This window comes from Schistocerca nitens, chromosome 5 (genome assembly GCF_023898315.1).
Source record: "Schistocerca nitens isolate TAMUIC-IGC-003100 chromosome 5, iqSchNite1.1, whole genome shotgun sequence".
In the NCBI taxonomy this organism is placed as follows: domain Eukaryota; kingdom Metazoa; phylum Arthropoda; class Insecta; order Orthoptera; family Acrididae; genus Schistocerca; species Schistocerca nitens.
The window spans coordinates 809,545,956-809,568,041 of NC_064618.1; the positions used below are offsets into that span (position 1 = coordinate 809,545,956).

Genomic DNA, 22,086 nt, shown 5'->3' on the forward strand with positions numbered 1-22,086 from the left:
ATCCTCTCCAAAAATACCTGTAACCTTTTCATACCCTTCTGTTCGATTTCCAATCCTGGCATTAAAATCACCCATGAGCAAAACACTGTCCTTGTCCTTTACTCTAACAACTACATCCCTGAGTGAGTCATAAAAACTATCCATCTTAACTGGATCTGTCCCTTCATAATGCGAATATACTGACACAATCCTAATTTTCTTGCTAGACACTGTCAAATCTATCCACATTAGTCTTTCGTTTACATACCTTATTGCAACAACGCTGGGTTCCATTTCTTTCCTGATGTAAAGCACTATACCCCATTGTGCTATTCCTGCTTTGACTCCTGACAGGTAGACCTTGTATTCTCCCACTTCCTCTTCTTTCTCACCCCCTTACCCGAATGTCACTAACAGCTAAAATGTTCAACCCCATCTTACTTGCAGCCTCTGCCAGCTCTACCTTCTTCCCAGAGTAGCCCCCACTGATATTAATAGCTCCCTATCTCGTTACCATTCGTTTGCCAAGTTGTATCTTAGGAGTCCCTGGTTTGTCAGTTAGAGGTAGGACTCAGTCACCTCCAAAGGTCCGAGGCATTTTGCTCTGATTGTTGCCGTCATCATATTTAAAGTACCAGGGAAGCAGGTTGCTAGCCTTACTTGCCCTGGGTCCCATTGAGTTTTACCACTAACGGTTGAGGGACTAACCGGTGGATTTGGTAGTCTTTGCCGTCTGAGCACAAAGGTGACCACGACTCAGAATATGTCAGAGATGCCCAGCCTTATTCCAAAGTAAATGGTATCCCGACTGTCAGGACCACTTACTTGGCCACTCATAAGCTGTCCGCTGCCTGTGGTTCATGAAATGGGACATGACAACAGGAACCCACACCATGAACCACGCCATTCTTAACATTTTTTTGTGTTCGACAAAAAGAAACTCGTCTTTCTCACCTTCAATCACCTTCACCTTTCTCACCATCGGTCACTTTTTTAAATTTTTGTCACCATTTTCAACTTTTTTGATCTTTTACAAAGAAAATAATTTTTACTTTCATCCAATGATCAAAGTAGATAAAATGTAACACAAGAGGCTTCTGAAATTTGGGATAGATTATTCCTTTTTGATTTGTTGAGTGATTTTTGTATTCTGTGCAACTGGTATTATTGTCAAATATTCCTGTATTACAACTCCATTTTTTGTTCCATGCTCTAATTTTTGTGTAGTAACAAAACTGCTGCTGTAATTCTTTGTTAAATGTTGAAAATAAAATTCTTGATATGTGAAAATCCAAATTCTGTAGTGACTAGTTGAAGACAGCTTGAAAAGTAAATCTCATCATGAGGGGATCGGGAAGAGTTAATGAAAGTGAACTTGTTACAGTATATGTTCTTGCTCGTTTTTTGAAACAATAGTTTTTATGTATATGTGATGACAAAATATCCATTCTTTTAGTGTGGTTGCACACCAAGCTAATCTCTTGGGGGTATCTGAAATGGCAGGTGAGGGGTTCATGGGTAGGTGATGCTAAACCAGTAGTGTGTAACAGGTTGGGTATTTGGGTCAGATGGAAAGCATGCTTGGATGGTAGAGGCAGTTAAGGAAACCGCTTGTGTTACGTGGGAAATCTTGAGTTTGAGTGCCGGTCTGGCCCATATTTTCCTGTGTTACCATTGATTCATTTTGATGCTCAGACACAGCTAATGTCATTGAAAACCTTTGGTAAGCTTTTTGGGCAGTTTTTAACCATCTGCTTTTAATAAATCATAAGAATAACTTAGTTCCTAAGTATAGACCATATCAGTTAAATTTAGAACTTTCAGATCATACACAACCTTAAACTTCAGTATGTGTGCCAACAGTACAGATTGTTCCACCACTGTGCAATTGATGGACAATGAAATCACCAATTTCCAATTACTCTCTGGGTTTGTCAAATGAGATTTGTAATGTTTTTAAGATGGTGATCCCTGATAAGTGTTCCTGAACATTTTTCACTTTCATCTAAGAAAATGACATATCTAATAATCGACTGGCACCTAATTTCCAGAAACATGTAAAAAGCAACATATTCATCATATTATACATTGAGTTTTGTTGAAACTGCCAGAATGGAAGATAAAAAAAGAATTGCAAACAACCATTACATTTTGCTCAGAGAGTAAGTAAGTATTGCATAACAATGTGTCACCTAAAAACTTTATTGATAAAGCAGATGGTGAAATGTTGGATCAGAAATTATGCGAAGCACTTTCTGACGCAAACTTGTCCCTAAATAAATGCCCCATTCTGGCATCAGACAGATCTAATCTCAATAAAACTGTTAAGGCTTTTAGATAGTGATCCAGAAGACCCAAGGCAGGCAACTTATAAACATTGGAACTTCCAGTATCCCTACAATGCACAGTGGCTATGTAAAGGCCTTGGAGTGTATAGGTGAAGAAGCATCTGGATGTCTGGTCAATATTTACCCTTATTTAATAGTTGGCCTGTTCACTGGGAAGAATATGAAGAATTCAATCAAAGTTTAACATTCCACATTACAGGTTTTGGAGGCATACAGCCACCAGGTGGTTTACTTCAGGACCTTCAGCCAACTAGATTTTGGAACAGCGGGATGGTATTCAGTGTTACTTTCTTAAGCGTATACTTCTAAAAAAAAATTCTACCACTGTTCGGTTCAAATCCTACAGTGCCATTTTGAATACTTAAAAAAAAAAAAAACTTCAATGAAAGCAGCTTGTAGATGTGATGGAAAGACATGCTTATCAAGTGCACTGCTGACAAGTATTAGATTTTTGTCTCCAAAGAAAGAATAAAGAGCAGAAGATGCAGTGACATGTTAAAGGTTGTAAACACAATGCTGTTTGATTTCCTGCCAGATTACTTATTAGATGAATGGAATGTGAAGACAAGACCCAGCTTTAGATACATCTTCATCTACACACTGCAAACCACTGTGATGTCCACAGCAAAGGGTATGTCCCATTGCGACAGTTATTAGGGTTTCTTCTTATTCCATTCACGCATGGAGTGCGAGAAGAACGGTGTCTAAATGCCTTTATGCGTGCAGTAATTATTCTAATCTTATCCCCAAGATCACTGTGTGAGTGATACACAGGGGTTTGTAGTATATCCCTAGAGCAAATCATTTAAAGCCAGTTCTTGAAATTTTGTTAGTAGACTTTCTCGGGCTAGTTTGTTTGTCTTCAAGAGTTTCAGTAACTCTGTGTGACACTCCCATGGATTAAACAAATCTGTGGCCATTTGTGCTGCCCTTCTCTGTACATCTTCAATATCCCCTGTTAGTACTATCTGGTATGGGTCCCACGTGCTAGGATGAGTTGCACGAGTGAATTGTAAGCAATCTTTTCTGTCGACTGTTTGCACTTCCCCCATCTTCTACCAATAAACCAAAGTCTACCACCTGCTTTATCCACGACTGAGCCTAAGTGATCATTCTATTTCATATCCCTACTATATTACAGACAGGTATTTGTATGTCTTGGCCAATTCCAATAGTGACTCATTGATATTGTAGCCATAGGATAGATAGGATAGATAACAAAGTTAATGACAAATACTGGTAGGAGCACATCTCAGAGAGACTAATCATCCATAGAGACAAAGTATCAAAATGTTTCAAACTGGTTAAGGCTTCTCTTACATTGTCTTATGGAAATGGGGACATAAAGAAAGATATTCCATTTTGAAGCATACGTTAGGAGAAGACAAGGCAGCAATGACAAAGAGATTTTGAAGCTGTGTTTTGAGTGTGAGGGACGCTTTGGGACACTGCCCTAATTTTCTCTCTGTGTCGATTGACTCACAGCTTTTTAAGTATGGACAGCAAGCACATGCAAATTACAGGGATTACAGGGAAGAATGTGAAAGGAAGAATTCTTGAATTATAAGAAAAGCAAAAAGAGGAACAAAACCAAAATTATCTTGAAATGGTGATTAAATATTGATAACATGAAAAAATCAGTTAAGAGACAATTGATGTGAAAGGAAAGGGAAAAAAAAGATATCTAAGAAGCCATGAGAAGAACTCTCTCAAACTTCAGCTAAACTGAAGAAAGCTCTTAAGAAATATTTAAAGTCAGCAAAATTGGACCAAGGTATGCTTGAGAGTGCACAAAAAAGTAGAAGAGTGAAAGAGAGTGAGTTGGAAACCATTCAGGAATATCTTGAGAAAAGGACATAAAGTATTATGACTTCATTTTTTTGGCTATGATTCATAAGTAATAGTAATCTAGAAATATTTTGTTGATCGTTTACCAGTACTGAAGTGCAGAAAGTCATTAGTTGTAAGGATGTGATGTAGATTTTGTTTGTGAGTATTATTACCAATATTGAATTACAAATATACCTGCATATTTTAATAAATTTGCACGAAGGAAAAAAATAGCCATACCTCATCCAAGATTGTAATAGAAAAATTTATTATTGTCTTAACTACCCTTTTTGTCATCAAAATTGAAGACAGTTCATTTATGACATATCTGTTTATTGAAATAATTTGTCAAATTTCATGACAGCTTTTTAAAATAACTTCTATTCAACTTTTTCAAATATTTTTTCACATTTTTGTGTTCCACCATGACACCTTAACCCGAGCACAGCATTGATTTAGATTTTGTAACACAGCATCAAAAAGGCATAAATGGGGAATACTGCTTTGGTCGAAAGTTCAGTATGTAACAGTGTTTTGTTGTGCCTTTCTGCAACTCATTGTCCTCTTCATGTAGCAATCTGTCCTTCATAATTTTTAATATTCTAACCCCGACCTTCCATTGTTTGCAAAGTTACATTAATGCATGTACTGCTTCAGTTAAAGAATTTAGAGATGGATCCCATGTCTACATGGAAATAAGTGAGACTGTTACTGATGTCGGGGGAAAATGAGTAAAATTAACTCAACAATAGAAGGAAAAGATAAGATTCCTACTTACTGTAGAGACGGCACATTAAATTGCAGGCAAGCACATTGAAGATATGCTTACACATTAGCTTTTGGCCAAAGCCTGTATCAGAAAAGGCAGCAACAATAAAAATACACACACACACACACACACACACACACACACACAGAGAGAGAGAGAGAGAGAGAGAGAGAGAGAGAGAGAGAGAGAGAGAGAGAGAGACTGCCCGACTGACCATCATCTCCAATAGCTGACGGAGTACATACATGAATGTAACTTTGCAAGAAAGGAACGTCTGGGTTAGAATATTGAAAATTATGAAGGATAGATGTCTTTCTGTTGTGCCTGTATGCAACTTAACATGTCATCTTTACAGTAAGTAGCAATCACTCTCCCTAGTGTTGTTGATATTCCAAGCTGGAGTTCCCATTGTTTAAAATTAAAGAGTGACAGGCTTAAATGGAATTCTTAAACAACTGGATGCTAATGCTATATTTCTTGAAAACTCTTTTATCTATTAGGCCAATGACTTTTAAATAAAACTAATTAGATATGATGAAAGCTATGTAATTGTAATGATTAGAGATTGTAAGTGGAAATTTTTATTATGATTAGGAAAATAGAAGTCCTGTGGCCATAGTAATCCAGGAAAATTAATGTATTTAACTTTAATAAAATTTTGTGAAAAGTAAACACATTATTGGAAGTAAGTTTCAGAGCAACCTTTTTAAAAAATGAGTAAACAGGATAGGATTACAATGAGTCATGTAGCCTTTAGACAGCACTTAGCACAAATTATGCTATTAATAAACCTCTTTCAGCTTTCATTAAGCAGAATTTTCTGTGTTTAAGGACACATATTTTTGTGTTATGTTAAAATGCTGGTGTATGTTCTAACTAGCTTAAGAACATATTTAGTATTAAAAAAAATTGGAGGGACATGATACTCAAATGCTCAAACAACTGATAATTCATTAAGTAACAGCACTATATGAGCTAGTGAGCCGGCCAGAGTGGCAGAGCGGTTCTAGGCGCTACAGTCCAGAACTGCGTGACCGCTATGGTCGCAGGTTCGAATCCTGCTTCGGGCATAGATGTGTGTGATGCCCTTAGGTTAGTTATGTTTAAGTAGTTCTTAGTCTAGGGAACTGATGACCTCAGCAGTTTAGTCCCATAGTGCTCAGAGCCATTTAAACCATTTTTTTTGAGCTAGTGATATTAATCTGTTGGTCGTCTCCCCCACACGTATCTTATTCATTTTCTTCCATTAATACTGCAAGTGGGGCTACCACTTTATCTTGATTTTTGCAGCTACCTGTTTTTTCCCTGTGTTCCACTGTTCTTGTCCAGGGCTTCTGATGTCAATCAAAACCGTTGAAATACATGCATTTATTATAGTAATGTAATGAAAAAGACACTCAATCCCATGTATAGAAAGTGTTGAGATGTAGCTGAACACTTTAAACTTAAAATAAACTAATCTGTGTGTCATTGCACCCCCTCTGACCTGATTGCAAACAGTGATTTGGTTGGCAAGCTGACCCACAACTGTCCTTGATATCCTGCGTGCTGGCATTGGACTGGGGTGGAGTAGACATCAGAGCTGGCCCTCACATGTTCTGTCAGGGACAGATCTGGAGATCTTGCTGGCTACTGGTGTACTTAGACATAATGCAGACAGTTCATAGACACACGGGGCATGAGTGAACAAGCATTGTTCTATTGAAAAATTGCAGAAAAACAATGTTGCATGAGAAGTGACATACATGGACACAGGATGACAGAGATGTAAATTGTGCATCAGAATTCCCTCAGTCACTACCAGCCATAAACTAAAGTCATACCTGACGGCTCTCCATGCCATGATGCCAAAAGTAGCACTGCTGTGCCTCTCCAAAACATTGGAAGAATTGGAACTCTCCCCAGATTGCTGCCATACTCACTGAGAATGGTCATTCGGGATAGTGCAGAATCATAATTTGTCACTGAACACGGTGTGACGCTATTCATTAGCAGTCCATGCTTCCTGATTACGTCATCACTCCAAATGCAGCTGTTTGTTTTGTGGCATTAACGACAGCCTACATATGGGTCAGTAATTCCCTATTCCAATTGCTGCCAGTTTGCGACTGGTGGTATGGGTTGACACAGAATGATGATGGGAGTAAATTATTTGTTCTCGAGTGACAGCACCAGATGTAAAGAAGTTACAATGTGTTTCGTGTACGATATGACAATCATGGTCTTTAGTAGTCAGCCGTGGTTGATTAGAACCTTTATCACGAATGTTCTTGCCCTCATATTTGCATGCAGTCTGACACTGGGCCACTGTCACATCAGAATGCCCCCACAAACCTAGATTTTGTAAGATTCAGCAAGCCAGCCTAATGGAGACCACTCTGAGACCCCTTTTTCAAACTCTGTCTGGTGCTGATAACGCCATTTCACGTGAATTTGCTGCATCTCCATGTCCTTCGATCATCACTGAACATCTTGCGCTGTTCACGCCCCTCATAAGCCCTACCAGTCGTGGTAATGTGACAGTAAAGGTGAATAAAATTACTGCATGCTGGAGGCCATTGTACCTATCACTGAGAACTGAACTCTGATCATATACATACCTACAGATGGTATGTGCGCATGTTACATTGACAGCCAACCATGTCTTCATGGTGCTCCATTTTTGTTTTGGGGGAGTGTATTTATGCTTGTTAGCATCTCAACTTCCTCTTTACAGCAAGTAATTATTACTTACTCTATTATTTCTATTCCACTTGGAAGTTTCCGTTGCTGTTTTTGCTTAGATTTTTGTGTAGCATGTACATTAACATAATAACTTTTGTTTCAACAGGTTATAATGTAACTATATTAGCATATGGCCAGACTGGCTCTGGGAAAACATACTCAATGGGAACTTGTTATAATCCACATGTGCCAGAAAATGAAATGGGTGTCATACCAAGAGCAATTAAAGATATCTTTCAAGGAATGGAAAAACGAAATGACTGGCAGTTCAGAGTAACTGTCTCTTTTATGGAGGTGAGAGGTTTCCTTTAATTTAATCGCTTGCATGTTCCATACATCATAATTGCAGTTGCTTGCTATGATTAATCTCTTGCATGTTGCATGTTCCATGTTCCATGTTCCATACAGCATGATTGCAACTGCAGTTGCTTGCTGTGACATGGAACAAGTCTGTTTTACAATTATATTGCACTTTCCCAGTAAAACTATGGAAACGTGCTGACCATTTACAAAATTTTTTTAATCCAGTAATCTCCCCATATCTCTCTCTCTCTCTCTCTCTCTCTCTCTCTCTCTCTCTCTCTCTCTAACCCCCCCCCCCCCCCCCCCCACACACACACACCAGGTGCTGCATATTAATTGGCTGTTTGAATAATTGTAAAGGACTTACTCAAAGAAAATGTGAAATGAACATCTGTAACTTATTTTTTTGCATATCTTCCATTATCACCAACTTTTTTCCCCTCTTACATCTTCCTACTTACATGAGAGATTTCATTTCCTTATTTTTGAGACCCATTACTGAATGTTTCGGATTTGGTGAAAAAGTACTTGTTGAACACATTTAATTAAAGGTTTATTGGCTTGTATTTTGATTATTAGAAAATAGTAAGAGACTTATATGCTGTGCAACAGCTTATGCGAGCTGTTATGCAATAGTCATTTTGAAAATTTGTGTTATCTCATAGACAATAAATATTTTTAATCATCTGTAAAGAACTGCTTTATTTTACTCGTCTCTTATAGAATTTTCTGAAGCATTAACTTCGCTTTCCAGTTGAATCTTTCTTGGTTATGTTCTCAAAGTGACAAAAATGCTTCCAGGCACTTTAAATAAGTTTTCATGCTATTTGTGGAGATAATGGTTCTCAGGGGTGTACTTCACGATAATATAGGCCATGTATGGTCTGATTATTTTCTCCAGAAAAACTCATATTACTTCTGAACTGTGTGGATGAGAAGAATGCAATTCAACGTAGTCTTTAAGTTATGTAAATCATACACAGTTCTGCTACCAATCCCATGAACATTGTAGGATTAGACTATAAATCTGTTCACCTGTCCCTGTAATCAGCAGTTATTACTCCTGGAGGTGTGGTAACATGACTCTAAGTACAATGTAAACATAACCTGTGTGGTTTGACAGCTGCCACTTTCAATTTCCCCTCACCATGAAGTTTTGACTGATAGCGAACGAGCAGCTTTAATTGTGGCTGGTGCGTAGAAAATAATGGCTGACACCACGATATATGCCTGCGACCGTATTGGACATGGAGGTATACCAACTCACTTTGAGAATACCACTGCACACGCGTTTGTAACATTCCCTCAAAAGGCACACGAAAACATGCAGCTGCAGAAGCAGTAATTTGAAAGAAAGATAGTTTAAGTAAAAGAAAAATTCTTGTAACCGATTGTGGGTCAACAAAGCTATGTTGAAAGTTAATAATTCACTTCAAGTAATTTTATTTATGTAGTGAAAGTTGAGAAAGAAAATAGTTTTATAATTCAACAAACAGTTTTACAGTTTGAACTGTGAAACTTTGTTAAATATTTAACTGTGGAGACTGCACGTGCAATGCAACTTATCTGTTGGTTGTTGGAGAGGCATGGTGGCATGTTGAGCTGATGGTGTGGCTGGTTATGTTGCAGCCGAAATTGTTGCAGCAACTCTGTTAAACATATTTCCATGCCAAAGTATGGTGAAGTCCCTTCTTGTTTGGGCTACAAAGTCATCAGCAGTGGCGTTTAACAGGCCACTGGCTGAATAGATGTAATTGTTAGTGATTATCCACAGGTTCAGCATGTGCACATTCATTACTCAGTATACACACTTAGTTCCTGTTTTGGTACGTTGTACAGTGTTTGTGATAATTTCTAGCAATGATATAACTGTTAGTCATGTTTGCATATGACTACCGTTATCACGATCTCACAGTCGGCATTACCATTCTTACTCCTGATCCAGAATTGCAAGTATGTTCACTGCAACAGTTACACCTTCAAACACTCTGCTATTCATTAAGAAGACATATATTACACAGTTTTATGTAACTTGGGCTCTCACAGTGCAATTAAATGTAAAAGCAGTTTATCCAAATGGTGACAATAATTAAAATGTCTACTTGCATAAGCATTGTCAGTACCAATTGAGACACAAGCCATTCAGTAGACCTCAAACTGCGCGATCTTTCTGTTTGTAATGTTCACTTCAACTTTAATTGCGCAATGTGACGGTAAACCCAGTCATTAGTTGTTACGTTCCACCATTCACTGTCATGGCAAGTTTTTGCAACTCACATCAACAGTGCGCATCCCACTGTTCTGTCACCCACCCTCGCACCCCCTCCATGCCTGTGCCTGTACGATTTACTTAGCAGTTCTTCATATCTCAGTTAATACAGGGTATACATAAAGTCCAGGAACACTTTCTAATATTTATTGCACAAGAACCAAACATTGTACAGATATCATACATATGCCATTTTGAAGAGAAATCGTGGAAGGGTTTTTTCCTTGTATACCGCCGCAGTGTAGTTTGGTAATTTGCTGATAGCGCTAGTCAGAAACATGGCGAGTTCAGGTGCGGAGTGAACTTTGTGTGTGTGTTTGAGTTCGACAAAAACAAGTGTGGTACAGCTGTTCAACGGATGTTTAGAACCAAGTATGGTAGGAAGCCACCATCGAGGAAGGCCATTTACCACTGGCACAACCAATTCATTATGACAGGTTGCTTGTGCCCAGCAAAGAGAAGCATGCGTCCCAGTGTGAGTGAAGTGAATGTAGTGCATGTACGAGACACGTTCATAAGTTAAAATTACCAAATATGCAGCAACCAGTCGCAAAATCATGTTTTATTTATGCACTTTTGCAAATTGATTTCAACTGATTAACAGCGATTATCGGTGCTTTCAACCAATATGTGCCCTGAGTAGTAATACTGTCTTAAGCAGAGGTCAAACATAACTTTATTACTTTATTCATTACGTTACACAGTAAGACTGTAGCATATACGACCTGTGGTGCTTTTTCTGCTTGCTTAACTTTTCTTTTGTTTACATTCAAAATATGGAAATCCTAAATGGCGACAAGCAGAATGTATAATATTATAAAATTTGTGTAGTGGTGGCATTCAAGATGATGGATTTATGTTGTAGAGAGCAGCATTTGTGATGTCCAGCAACAATTAATGAAAAACTCCAGTTAAGTTATGTTCAGCAGCATGTCAAAAATGTGATGCCTGCCAAGAATAATTAATTGCATTGTGGCAACAGTATAGTGAGACAGCAGTTTCTAGGCAGTCAGTCACAGTCATCTTAAAGTTCAAAAAGTGGAAATGAATTTTGGCATTTCTAGCGTGTGATATTTCCTCTTCAGAGCTCAACAATCACATTAGGAAAGTATATACAGAAAAGGCTCTTCTTGATTTATACTTTAATGAAGTTACTCCTGTAGCCTGTGTCTGGTGAAAGTTCACAAATCAGACAAGTACTAGCTTATGATCCGATGGGTCTTGTTCTAGATGAAACCACTGACAGGCAAAATAGATAAGTATTGAATATTTTAGTAGTGCGACACCATAATCAGGGTGTATGCGACTTGGGACAACCGGGAGATCTGGGAAAAACCCGGGAACTTTTTCATCCAGGAGAAAGCCAGGAAAAACCCTTGAATTTTTAGAATTCCAAGAATTTTTTGTTCTGTTTTAGTTTTCAGTTAAATTTTTGTAATTTTGACTGGTAAGAAACAATACTCTAACAAAGGATATTACTGTATCCCACTACTGCAGAATAATATTTCAGCAATAAAACATTAATGAGAGAAAAAAGAAACGATAATAAAACTTAAGTCGCAAAGGAAATGCGCCATATACGACAAAAAACACAGTGCTCATACAAGCGTCTCCCAACAGCAAAATGTGTCAAAGGCTTTAGGAACACTGTGCAATGCTTCATAACAACAAATTGCCTCCGATGAGCGTGACGTCACAACTGTTTACATGAGATTCGTTTGAGCAGTTGCGAGCAGGCTCATGCACACGTACAGTTGAGTTGCGCATGTGTAGTACCTTCTCCTGTTTGTGGCTACAGAAGTGTGGCTGTTAGCTGTATAAGCAGTAGCAGCAAGATGCTTAACGGAAAAATTATACTGGTGTGCACAAGCTTACAGATTCAATGGTGGCCGGGGGAGAGGGGGGGGGGGGGAGGACCTGGACATCTGCCCCAGGCGGCAAGAATTCATATTATTGAGGAGAAAGCCTTGTTTCACAGAGCACCTAGTATCCAGCGCACTTTGGTCTACCGATTATTTATATGATTTGAAACGCACCCCTATTGGTTTTTGAACGTTTGTGACATATTCCAAGTTTATTTTTGAATGGATCATAAGTTGATTTTGCCAGGGGAATCCCCATAGTGTCTAGAAATAAAATTTCCTGCAGACACTCGGGGAGGGGGCTATTCGAGCTGAGCAGAATAAAGCTGAACGAGTGAATGTCAATCACTGTTTGTTTATGTGATTGACTGGGTTTGTGAATGAGCAGCATTGTTATAATTACCAGCGAAATCCGTAGATTCAGACTACCAGAGTGAAAATAAACTACTAACAGGAATAACAGGTAAGAAAGATTACGTATTATTTTCTTGGTGTTTTCAAGGAAATGAAATTTTGATAGAAAATTTTTTGCCAGACCGCCACACTAGTAATGGCCAGTTGTACAGACCCCGGTAGCAGCCACCAAAGTTCTATTCTGGGAGTAAGGCGGAAAACGTGTTGTACGAACACATAATAACGCCTAACTGGAGAATAAACACAGGATAACTAAGCAGTTGATTGTGGCAGGGTTAGTGAAATTAACCAGAGAATAAGTTTTGACACTGGCAGGAATATTTGCAGAATTAGTGATGACAAGATTGTTTGTTAGAACGAGAAAGGAGAAGAAACAGGGACATTACACAAATTTATAAAAAATTTTGTACTACTACTTTTCGATCTCATGCTTGAGAAGCTGAAGCGTATGAATGAAATGTGAAACTATTTCCGAACACAAAGCTTTTTGCTTGTAGTAGGCCAAATAGGCATTTGATATTGGTACTTCCTGAATTATATTCTGTTGTGTTACCCCCAAAGGCCTCACACTTAAAGTTCCCATCTCTGGCTGTAACCCTTCTTTCCATCAGTCCCTATACCAGTTCCAAACTGAACAATCCATTGCCTTCACCCACCTAACCCTTCACCTACACATCAACTCAGCCAATGGACACACCCGTCAACTGCTATCCTTAATAAAAGTCCTCAATCTTTCCTCTCTCACATCCACACCGGCTGTTCAGAGCATCCTCCTACAGGCCAACTGCAAATTAGAACAGCATGCCACCCTTTACCTCAAAAAACTATCCAATCTCCTGGTTTCCCACCTCCAGAAAGGCAACTCACTCACCCTCCGTAACCTTTCCAGCAAACCTCAACCTCCTCTCATTGCACACAGACCCAGTCTCTCCCATCTACACAATCTCCCACTTCCAGCTCCACTCCCCCCAAAACCTCAAAATTCTAATCAACACAATCTGGAACCACAACACCCTAGGATTTTTGCTTTGGGACGCCTATCAGTAACGTCGTTTGGCAAGTCTGGCGGACAGTACGGGTGCCGTGCGACGCAGCAGGAAGAGCACAACACCCTAATTCAGTAGTTAACCTTTCCTCCAAACCTCTCTCCCAATCCGAAACCTCTGTCCTATCCAAAGGCCTCACCTTCAGCCCTACTCCCAGATTCAACCAAACAGCCCTCGTCAAAGATTTACTGTCGTACACTCGTACTCTCTGCTGGAAATATCACTTTGCCACGAAGAAAAATGATCCTAATCCTACTCCTAATGATCCAACTCCCCAAGACGCTATCCAAATTGAACCCTGCCTGGAACAGTTCCGTCCTCCGTCACAGTGGGACCGACCTCTTCCTCGAAATCACCCTCTCCAAACCTTCCAGGAATTTCTCACTTCCAGCCTTGCCTCTCAATCCTTCTTAAAAAACCTTAATCCTACTCCCAACATCACCACTGCTGAATCCCAGGCTATCCGTAATCTGAAGGCTGACCGATCCATCGTCATTCTTCCGGTGGACAAGGGTTCCACGACCGTGGTACTTGATCGTCGGGAGTATGTGGCTGAGGGACTGCGTCAGCTTTCAGACAACACCACATACAAAGTTTGCCAAGGTAACCCCATTCCCGATGTCCAAGCGGAGCTTCAAGGAATCCTCAGAACCTTAGCCCCCCTTAAAACCTTTCACCTGACTCCATCAACCTCCTGACCCCACCAACACCCCGCACCCCTACCTTCTACCTACTTCCTAAAATTCACAAACCCAATCATCCCGGCCACCCCATTGTAGCTGGTTACCAAGCCCCCACAGAACGTATCTCTGCCTACGTAGATCAACACCTTAAAGCCATTACATGCAGTTTCCCATCCTTCATCAAAGACACCAACCACTTTCTCGAATATCTGGAATCCTTACCCAGTCTGTTACCCCCGTAAACCATCCTTGTAACCATTGATGCCACTTCCTTATACACAAATGTACCCCACATCCAGGGCCTCGCTGCGATAGAGCACTTCCTTTCACGCCGATCACCTGCCACCCTACCTAAAACCTCTTTCCTCATCCTGAATCACAACTTCTTTACTTTCGAAGGCCAGACATACCAACAATTAAAGGGAACAGCTGTGGGTACCAGGATGGCCCCCTCGTACGCCAACCTATTTATGGGTTGCTTAGAGGAAGCCTTCTTGGTTACCCATGCCTGCCAACCCAAAGTTTGGTACAGATTTATTGATGACATCTTCATGATCTGGACTCACAGTGAAGAAGAACTCCAGAATTTCCTCTCCAACCTCAACTCCTTTGGTTCCATCAGATTCACCTGGTCCTACTCCAAATCCCATGCCACTTTCCTTGACGATCTCCACCTGTCCAACGGCCAGCTTCACACGTCCGTCCACATCAAACCCACCAACAAGCAACAGTACCTCCATTATGACAGCTGCCACCCATTCCATATCAAACGGTCCCTTCCCTACAGCCTAGGTCTTTGTGGCAAACGAATCTGCTCCAGTCCGGAATCCCTGAACCATTACACCAACAACCTGAAAACAGCTTTCTCATCTCGCAACTACCCTCCCGACCTGGTACAGAAGCAAATAACCAGAGCCACTTCCTCATCTCCTCAAACCCGGAACCTTCCACAGAAGAACCCCAAAAGTGCCCCACTTGTGACAGGATACTTTCCGGGACTGGATCAGATTCTGAATGTGGCTCTCCATCAGGGATACGACTTCCTCAAATCCTGCCCTGAAATGAGATCCATCCTTCATGAAATCCATCCTTCATGAAATCCTCCCCACTCCACCAAGAGTGTCCTTCTGCCGTCCACCTAACCTTCGTAACCTCTTGGTTCATCCCTATGAATTCCCCAAACCACCTTCCCTACCCTCTGGCTCCTACCCTTGTAGCTGCCCCCAGTGTAAAACCTGTCCCATGCACCCTCCCACCAACACCTACTCCAGTCCTGTACCCCGGAAGGTGTACACAATCAAAGGCAGAGCCACGTTTGAAAGCACCCATGTGATTTACCAACTGACCTGCCTACACTATGAAGCTTTCTATGTGGGAATGACCAGCAACAAACTGTCCATTCCCATGAATGGTCACAGGCAGACAGTGTTTGTTGGTAATGAGGATCACCCTGTGGATAAACATGCCTTGGTGCACGGCCAGCACATCTTGGCACAGTGTTATACCGTCCGGGTTATCTGGATACTTCCCACTAACACCAACCTGTCAGAACTCCGGAGATGGGAACTTGCCCTTCAATATATCCTCTCTTCTCGTTACCCACCAGGCCTCAACCTCTGCCAATTTCAAGTTGCCGCCGCTCATACCTCACCTGTCATTCAATAACATCTTTGCCTCTGTACTTCCGCCTCAACTGACATCTCTGCCCAAACTCTTTGCCTTTACAAATATCTGCTTGTGTCTGTGTACGTGCGGATGGATATGTGTGTGTGTGTGTGTGTGTGTGTGTGTGTGTGTGTGTGTGTGCGCGCGCGCGCGAGTGTATACCTATCCTTTTTTCCCCCTAACGTAAGTCTTTCCGCTCCCGGGATTGTAATGACTCCTTACCCTCTCCCGTAAAACCCACATCCTTTCGTCTTTCCTTCTCCTTCCCTCTTTCCTGATGAAGCAATCCTTGGTTGCGAAAGCTTGAATTGTGTGTGTACGTTTGTGTTTGTTTGTGTGTCTATCAACATGCCAGCACTTTCGTTTGATAAGACACATCGTCTTCGTTTTTAGATATATTTTTCCCACATGGAATGTTTCCCTCTATTATATATATGTATATAAACAAAGATGCTGTAACTTACCAAACGAAAATGTTGGTATGTTGATAGAGACAATAAAAAACACACACACAAATTTCAAGCTTTCCCAACCCAAGGTTGATTCATCAGGAAAGAGGGAAGGAGAGGGAAAGACGAAAGGATGTGGGTTTCAAGGGAGAGGGTAAGGAGTCATTCCAATCCCGGGAGCGGAAAGGCTTAGGGGAAGAAATAATAGGTATACACTTCTTGTGGAGGAAGATTGTTGAAGAAGCCAAGGCTCACCAAGGGCTGTAGAGCTGCTGAAGAAGAGGGTGATCATCATTATCAACAAACACTGTCTGCCTGTGACCATTCATGCGAATGGACAGTTTGTTGCTGGTCATTCCCATATAGAAGGCTTCACAGTGTAGGCAGGTCAGTTGGTAAATCACGTGGGTGCTTTCACATGTGGCTCTGCCTTTGATCGTGTACACCTTCTGGGTTACAGGACTGGAGTAGGTGTTGGTAGGAGGGTGCATGGGACAGGTTTTACACTGGGGGCGGTTACAAGGGTAGGAGCCAGAGGGTAGGGAAGGTGGTTTGGGGATTTCATAGGGATGAACCAAGAGGTTACGAAGGTTAGGTGGATGGCTGAAAGACACTCTTGGTGGAGTGGGGAGGATTTCATGAGGGATGGATTTCATGAAGGATGGATCTCATTTCAGGGCAGGATTTGAGGAAGTCGTATCCCTGATGGAGAGCCATGTTCAGAGTCTGATCCAGTCCCAGAAAGTATCCTGTCACAAGTGGGGCACTTTTGTGGTTCTTCTGTGGGAGGTTCTGGGTTTGAGGGGATGAGGAAGTGGCTCTGGTTATTTGCTTCTGTACCAGGTCGGGAGGGTAGTTGCGGGATGCGAAAGCTGTTTTCAGGTTGTTGGTGTAATGGTTCAGGGATTCCGGACTGGAGCAGATTCATTTGCCACGAAGACCTAAGCTGTAGGGAAGGGACCCTTTGATGTGGAATGGGTGGCAGCTGTCATAATGGAGGTACTGTTGCTTGTTGGTGGGTTTGATGTGGACGGACGTGTGAAGCTGGCCATTGGACAGGTGGAGGTCAACGTCAAGGGAAGTGGCATGGTATTTGGAGTAGGACCTGGTGAATCTGATGGAACCAAAGGAGTTGAGGTTGGAGAGGAAATTCTGGAGTTCTTCTTCACTGTGAGTCCAGATCATGAAGATGTCATCAAGAAATCTGTACCAAACTTTGAGTTGGCAGGCCTGGGTAACCAAGAAGGCTTCCTTTAAGCGACCCATGACCTACTACCCTACCTAAAACCTCTTTCCTCATTACCTTAGCCAGCTTCTTCCTAATCCACAACTTCTTCACTTTTGAAGGCCAGACATACCAACAATTAAAGGGAACAGCCATGGGTACCAGGATGGCCTCCTCGTACGCGAACCTATTTATGGGCGTTATCAAGTGAATTAAAATACATTCACATAATACGGAAGGCTAAAATATGTTATTAGTTTCAGATTTTATTTCAACCTTTCCGACAGTCTAGCATTAAGCACCTAGCACAACAATGAAGTTATTTTTTTCGGTTTGCTAAAGAAATTTGTCTTTTATTAATCTTTTCCTCAGAGGCAGTCAATTTATTTGAAATGAAGTGTTTAATTCCACACTACTGGCCAGTTTCAAAAGTGCATCTTTTAATCTTCTAGCACATATGGCATTATGCCATAATAAAGAACCAAACATGAGGTAATACAGTACTGGTTCTCCAAGAAAATTTACATCTGAATCTGGACATACGAATGTGTACTGTAAGCTGAATTATGCATTATAGTATGGGTCATGAAATTTCGATGCTCTTGGAGTATCCTCCAATGTCTTATTTCTTTTATGACATAATGTAAGATCTTTTAATGTTTTACACGTACGAGCATACAGGCTTCGTGCGCCATTGTAGATGCGCAAGCGCGGTGACGCCTGTTACCTGGCGCTCTCTGGCAATTGCTGAAACCAACCTATTACTGACAGGTCGCAGGAAAATATTGCGAATGGTTGTTTGGGTGTTACTTTCAAAGTAAATTTCCTTTTATGCAAGCTGAACTATGTGTGAGAATGCAAAATGAATTTCTTAAATAGCATAGTGTTTACCTCTCGTATAAAAATAAACTCTTTGAGGACAACCATTTAGAAAAAGTTTGAGCCCAGGAGATCAGACATTTGTATCGTTATTAAAAATTTTACTGTTATATTGGTGTGATGTAGCTTAAAGTGTAACACACGCAAAAAAGCTCAATATATATATATATATGACAGCTTAGCTTCTTTGCAAGTTATTAATCTTAGAGGCTAATATTATATGTGAAAGATTTGCTTTTCTTTTAGCAACACTATGTATATTAATTGAAACCATTAATTTTTCCAGTTTGTATATATGCACTACTTAACAGTGATATTGCTATTGGCTGACTACATCACATGTCCTATGCTCTGAATATCCTCTGTCATCGGCTGGCGAGATCATGGGACACGAGCTATGACTGGCTTCCAAAAGTGCATCGCAACCTCAATTTCAATGATTCAGAAAGTAACATGCAGTGTTTGCTGGAATTCAAATTTATACTTTCTTAATACGAAAATATACAGCATACATGTTGCTGCACATCAAAGGTCTTTTTTTTTTAAACCTAGTTTGGTTTTCTAAAGGGCTGGAAAATTCTACGCCGGTGTGTAAAACCGTAACCATTCAAAGTATTGATAAGTTTTACTGTTCCGAGGAAAAGTATACTGCCACTTAACACTGGAAAAGTTATTTTCACCCAGGAGAAAAGTATTTTTAACTGGAAAATCCAGGAATTTTTTTACTTGTCCGTATATACACCCTAATAATGAAGAAAGTGAAACTTGTGCTTTTGTTAATTTGCCATGTAGATAAAACAGACTATATTACCATGATACAGAAATTTCAGCAATGTGTGTTTTATGTTTAGCCTGATGGAGATAGATTATAGCTAGTGTTACAGATCAAGCCTCTAATGCCCCCCCCCCCCCCCCCCCCCCTCAATTTCAAGTCTACATTCAATAACTTAAACTTTGACTGTCTCCTGTGTGCTATATGTTGAGTATGAGAAGCATTCATAAAGGAATATGAAATAATTTGTTTGTTGCGATAATAAATTATTTAAAAAAGCTCCTGGTATGATACAAGTGTACAGACAAATTAAACGATTTCCTTAACCATTTCTCCTGTCATCAGTTGATAGGATATGAGGTCAATAGCTGTGACACTTATCTGCAGTTTTCGGGCTGTAAACAGATGTTTAGATGCTTCGACAGATAATTGGGTAACTGTAGTAAGGCTAAAGATCTATCACCTAAACAAGAAGTGTAGGATGAACTTTGTCCTATATGGAAACTTGTTCCTGGGAACAGCCATGATAAAACAAGTGGTCACGCACTTTGAGAAACAAGACAGTGGACAATTTTGCAAGATATGAAGGATGCACTCGGAATATTGGAAACAACTCATCCAAAAACCCTTATGTGGAAGACTCTTTATTGAGCAAGAATATTAGTAACCATTTCAAAACAAAATATGCAGTTTTTGTCTTTTATATATAAAAAACACTCTTTTCGGCCTATAAATATCTGCTGAATGGTCAAATGTGCAGTCCCATTTGAGAGAGAGAGAGAGAGAGAGAGAGAGAGAGAGAGAGAGAGAGAGAGAGATGTTGAACAGCATTTATCTCTACAATTTTCGGAATGAGTGACTGAAATAGACCAGTTGGTCCACAATGTTTCACTAGATTATTCATTGCTTGAGTGGATTATTTTGGGACATGTGTGATTTAATTACTTATATAAGTTTTCCAAACAAAACTCTTGTGGTGTGGAATTGGCACATTTTTTTTTCCAAAAACTCTCTACCATTTTAGCCGCCTTTTGCCTCATTTTTCCACGTAAAACTCGTAGGTGTAGTTATCACTTATTCACATATTCTTGTATGGAATAATTGTAAAGTAGATAAGTTTTAAGTTTGTATTTGAAGTTTATTTTGTTATCTATAAAAATTCTGTCCATCGTCGCTGTGTAACTGGCCAAAGATTGCTGTAGCTGAATATCTCACTCCTTTCTGTGCCATGCTAAGAATGAGTAAAGCTGTGCTCACATGCAATATTTCTCATTGTTAATCATGATAGACTTGGTTCACTTTATGGTTGATGCATACTTTGAAACAGGCTGGTGCGTCACCACATAGGCTGTGCTCATCATAACTTGTGACTAGTACTCTCCAACAGAAATTGTCTTCTGTAGCTGGCTTACAAATCACTGTTTCTGAAAATGATAGGCTTAAAATTCCTGTGTTAGCTCTCTCCAAATACACATTTCCTCCCTTGTTCATATGCTAACTATGTTGTTCTGTCTAAAGTATACCCATGTTCAAAATGTTCAAACGTGTGTGAATTTATAAGGGCCCAAACTGCTGAGGTCATTGGTCCTTAGACTTACACACTAATTAAAGTAACTTGCGCTAAGAACAACACACACACCCACCCATGCCCGAGGGAGGACTCAAACCTCTGGCGGGAGGGGCTGTGCAGTCAGTGACATGGCGCCTTGAACTGCACGGCTATACCCATGAACACACTATAAACCAGAAAGGAATGTTCTGTGTCTAGTCATTGTGGAGATCAGTTTATAAAAGTTCCAGCACAAATAATGGGATGAAAATTTACAATGATTTCTCACATAGGATAAAAATTGTTTCATCATATCTCTTTTTATTAAAAAAAAAAACCCGAAGACACTTCTTACTAGATCAGTTTCTATTCACTGGTCAAATTTTTAGAACATATGAAATACAAAACTCGAAACAAGATAGTGTGAAATATTCTACTGCAAGCGCTCCTGTAGATAAAGGCAAATAATCACGTATTTACTACTTTATTACTGTTTCATTTTCTGTATTGTGTGTGCGTACGTGCGCGTGTGCGTGTGCGTGCATGTGTGTATGTACATGCTCGCAGTTGCGCACAATTGTAAACAATATTTATAAAGGAATTATGCTTCCCAAAACCTACAATGCTTTTTGAATGAATAAATTAATACTGAATCGCAATCAGACGGTGATGTAGAAAGTATTCTTCGAATTCATTCGGCCATGTTCCGTGGCATATTCACAAAATCAAACTCCCTACTGAGGGAGAGTGCTCTTTTACACAACATCAAATATTACAGAACTTACTTCTGCTAAATTAATAAGCTAGTTCCAGAAAAATTTAGAAAACATGAATGTGAATAAAAAAAATTCAAGTATAGCAGGATGCAAACAACCTGTAACTTCATACCACCATCCACTATACTGAATTGTATGTGGCCATGTATTTTGTATTTGTCTCCTGAAGGCTTTAATTGATGATGTGTTATTAAGTGGCCTTTAATAACAACAAATCGTACCAAAAGCAGTGCATTTTCTAATATCTTCAAGGTTCCATTGCCTTGAAATGATGTACTTTCATAACAGCAAGTTATAACAGCCAAACATCAGGTATGGAAATTCTTTAACCGTCAGTGTGTCACTTACCTTCATATTATTACACCAAATTTCACCAGTGACAACACATTTGAGAGATCCTCAGTGTGCTGGTGTTTCGAAGTAGGATGGGACATAAATTACGTGAAACACACAGAATTTGGGCTTCAACTGAAAGTGAGTAAATCCGTATGGTGTGTCGCAAGTTCTGTTTGTGATAAACACGATCTTCCACCTCGTTAACCAA

The 22,086-nt window shown here is 40.1% G+C and overlaps 1 protein-coding gene across 1 annotated transcript in view; it reads left to right on the forward strand.

Moving 5' to 3' along the window:
• LOC126260037 (chromosome-associated kinesin KIF4A) overlaps positions 1–22,086 on the forward strand; it is a 301,102-nt gene that overhangs the window by 85,981 nt on the left and 193,035 nt on the right. Inside the window, exon 3 of the mRNA XM_049957211.1 lies at positions 7,757–7,944. Within this exon, the coding sequence (XP_049813168.1) occupies positions 7,757–7,944 (188 nt within the window). The remainder of the gene's footprint in view (positions 1–7,756; positions 7,945–22,086) is intronic.